Here is a 3,937-nt window from a genome sequence, read left to right on the forward strand (position 1 = left end):
AAAAAAAAAAAAAAAAAAAACTCAAGCCAGTTGCCACCGAGCCAGGTCCAACTCATGGTGACCACAAGTCTATAGAGTAAAACTATACTCCATAGGTTTTCATGACTGACTTTCTGGAAGCAGATCGATATGCCTTTCATCAAAACCATGCTTCTAAGTGCCTCTGGATGGGTTTGAACCACCAACCTTTCAGTTAGTAGTCCAGCACTTAACCGTTTATACCACCCAGGGGCACCAGGAAGGCTGACAGCTGCGTCTTATTGAGCTGGCAGAACAGAAGTCGTTGGACCCATCAGCTTGGGTACAAACTTCTAATCCACAGAGTCTTGGTGTGGTGCTGCAGCATGAGCACTCCACTGTTAATCGCAAGGTTGGTAGTTTAAACACAACAGTTGCTCCTCAGAAACGCTTTGCAGGGCTGCTATGAGTCAGAACAGACTTGATGGCACATAACAACAACAATCAACAAAAGCATGGAACCAAAGTGTGTGGTCAGAATGGCTTGCCGCCTGGCAAACTTCAAGAGAAAAAGGCAGCAATGTACATGCAAATGTCAAAGACTTCCATGTGACTTTCCTCAGGAAGAGAAAAATAAAATGAATGAGAAGGTTTCATTCTCATTGGTGGCTTCAAGCTTGAGCTGGGGCGGGGAGTGTTGAAGGGAGGGGACAGAAAGGGAAGGAATCACAGAGACAAAGTGTGTGTGTGTTCAAGAGGGCCACAGAAATGTACCCTCCCCCTCATGTCATGCTGGGTTTGCATTTCGAAGCAACACTCTTAGTCAAGTTCCAGGAAGCTACTTTTCCAATCACCCTGCAACCCTTACTAAACGCTGTTTCCAAATACAAGCCCCAGCAGAGGCGCCTCAAAAAGCAACAGGCCAACTCCATTCCTCGTACAGACCCCAGGGAAATGATCAAACAGCAAGATTCATCAAAAGACATGCCCAAGAATGTTCCTAACAGCACACACTGGAGACCACCCAAATGCCCATAGAATGGAAAGATAAATGCTGGTACAATCACACAACACACTACACAACCATGAGATGCAACTACATACAAATATTCAAAGCAACATGGATGAATTCACAGAGCTCATGTTGAGCCAAAGGAGCTAGACACAAAAGAACATGTTACTGTATGTCTGTCTCCATGTCCATAAAGTTCATCTGTGAGGATGGAAGTTAGGCTAGTGGTTACCCTTTTGGTGTGGAAGGTGACCGGAAGGGGACACGAGGGGGTCTGGGAATCTGGTCACCATTTGGGTATCAGTTTCACAGCTGTGTTAATTTTGTGAAAATATCTTAAACTTGACCCAGTCTCTGAACTCTCCTGTACATATGCTAGCCTTTATTCTGAAAGTTTGAAATGAAGTTTTAAAAGCATTTCTACAAAAATGTCATAAGTATTTAGATAAGGAAACCCATGGTCTTTCTGCCTTTGTCCTGACTCCTCAGCATTCCCTCCCAGGCTTTGGGCTAACTTTATTGATGTTCATTCACTATCTACCAACAACTTCCATCTCCTTGCCTTGGCCTAAATTCTCTTATCCAACCATCCAGGGTCTCTGCTCTTGCCCTCATCTCCTCCAGAGAAATCCTAGCTCTAGACAACCCTGCTTAGTGGCAGATGGAAAGGGAGCTTTCCCTTCCAGAGTAGGGATGTAAAATGTGCTTGCTACTTCCAGCCAAAGAGATAAAAAACTGTCTACAGAGAGCAAAACGCACAAACTCTTCTTAAAGCTACGGAGAAACCTTTTGGTAGACACATGGAAGCAAGCCCGAGGTTACCAGCACACGCTCCATTCACCTGCATCTCCCACCATGCCTCCCTCAGAGGGGGCCCTGAACTCTCCTCCTCCCCACCAGCCTCTGAGCTGCAGGATCCAGGCTGGACCAGGCCAGCTGAGGACACCATCGAAGGACTTTGCCCTAGAAGACTCCACACCCAGATGCTAGAAGGAATTATCGCTAACATAGACAGTTATCAGTCCAGGGGACCCCTCCCAGATCCCCACAGTTATCTGAGGGTGCATACACTGACACCTCCAAGCCCCTCCATTCATCCAGAGGGTAGGGAGAGGACAGAGTACCACTGACCCCTGGCCACTTTAACAGGCCTGGTGTGGGAAGGAACTGCCCACCTTAAGGATCAGCCTCTTCATGAGGTTGGAACTTAGGTGACCAAGATCAAGGCTTCTGTCTTAGGCACCCCTCGAGATGACACTATGGTTAGGGGTACACATCTCCAAAGGAATCTCTGTTGAATCTATTTTCACCCCTCTCAAAGTAGATCACTTACACACTCCGAAACCTCAGAGCCCCCATTATAAAGTCAGTACCCAAAAGCCAAGAACCTGTTTCCACCTCGCACCCCATTAGAAGTGGACCCACCACACGTCTCCCCAAAAGAATCAGCACCAGGACCACCCAGGACTCTAGCCCTGCTAAGTCTACAACAGTCAAAACTGAACACAGACAGAATTCGGGACTCAGCGCTGAGGCCCAGGGGCACCTCATTCTTATATTAAGGGTATCCAGTGGGGACCCAGCCTTGAGCCTGCCCAAACATCTGGGCAGGGCCCAGTGGCCTGCCAGCCTGGGAATCAGGCAAGTGCCCCCACCCCACCCCCCATTTGAATCTGGGTCATGCTTAGATAACCGCTAGAAAGCCCAACTAATTACCCACCCTGCCTGCCTACATCTCAACAGATGTTAAGCGCTCCTCAAGGTTTATTTCAAGCAGGCACGGATTTAAATGAAACACAATGGGATCTGCATGCTGAGAGACTCTCAGGAGAGGAAAATGCGGTCTTTACCTTCTTCCCCTGGATCTCTGATTAAAAAACAACAACAAAAAAAGGCGTTTACCTGCCAGAGATGGTCTGTCCACATGAGGCCGAGTCTCCGGAGTCCCCTCCCGGCTCCCTGGGGTGGGAAAAGCAGAATCCAGACCACACCTGGACCCTCCACCCTAAAAAGGGCCTGACATCTCATTTTCTCATGCCCTGCCTTTCTTAGGGAAACAGCCCAGGCTGGGTCTTGCAAGCCAGGGACTCAGGTAAGGCAATTAGGATCGTTCTCTCCACCCAACATGAAGAGGTTCTTGTTTAGAAGGGGGGAAAGGGGCCTGCAGACCTGGGGAAGAGTTACGTGATCCCATGCCACTACTTCCTCACAAGATGGGTACCACAGCCTACAGGGACGGGAGGTCTGGCCAATGCTGGCCTCTCGATGTGAAGCCCACACGATGCCCACAGGCTCTTCTCCTGACAGCCCCCCCAGCTCCCAGCCTGAGAGCGTGGCCCCTCCTCGGGAAGGCAGGTTGGGGAGACCGGGCGCTGGGACTGTAAGAACCAGGCGAGGATGGCCAAGGCAGCCAGGCCAAGGCCCCTGTCGTCCCTCTGCCCTGACCTGAAGTGCCCAGGCCTTGGTCGGGTCCCAGCTCGCTCGGGAGAACTCTAACACCCCAGAACCGGCTGGGACGCCCTCGCCAAGCCAAGGCCCCAACCGACCCCAGGCCCAACCCTCATTCTGACCGGGGTTCTTCGGAAAACCCACTCCCCAACCTCCACATCACCCCAACTCGGATGCGAAGAGCTCGCACTCCTCCCGGTGCCCCCTCTCGCAAGCCCCTGGAAGACCCCCCACCTCCCATCAGCCCCCGGTCTCTCCCCGCCGGGAAGAGGAGGCGGCGAGGAGGGGGAGGCGCCGCGGGGCTCGAGCAAAGGATATGGCCATTCGGTGATCTTTTTGGCGTATTTTCTCACCACGCTGTCCTCGCTGAAGAGGAACAGAGACCGGTTGACCGTGAGGCAGCTCTGTCGGACGGGGATGGGGTTGTAGAGGGCCATGGTCCGCGCTCTCTGCGCCATGGACTGCTTGTACATCCTTTGCGCCCCGGGCTGCCCGCCCTGCCGGCTGCCCCCGGCGCCT

General features: G+C 51.8%; 1 protein-coding gene across 1 annotated transcript in view; it reads right to left on the reverse strand.

Annotated features, from left to right (window-relative positions):
- The window catches only part of CACNA1A (calcium channel, voltage-dependent, P/Q type, alpha 1A subunit), a 325,229-nt gene that overhangs the window by 320,661 nt on the left and 631 nt on the right, over positions 1-3,937 (reverse strand). Inside the window, exon 2 of the mRNA XM_006874309.1 lies at positions 3,737-3,935. Within this exon, the coding sequence (XP_006874371.1) occupies positions 3,737-3,935 (199 nt within the window). The remainder of the gene's footprint in view (positions 1-3,736; positions 3,936-3,937) is intronic.

This window comes from Chrysochloris asiatica, unplaced genomic scaffold (genome assembly GCF_000296735.1).
Source record: "Chrysochloris asiatica unplaced genomic scaffold, ChrAsi1.0 scaffold00268, whole genome shotgun sequence".
In the NCBI taxonomy this organism is placed as follows: domain Eukaryota; kingdom Metazoa; phylum Chordata; class Mammalia; order Afrosoricida; family Chrysochloridae; genus Chrysochloris; species Chrysochloris asiatica.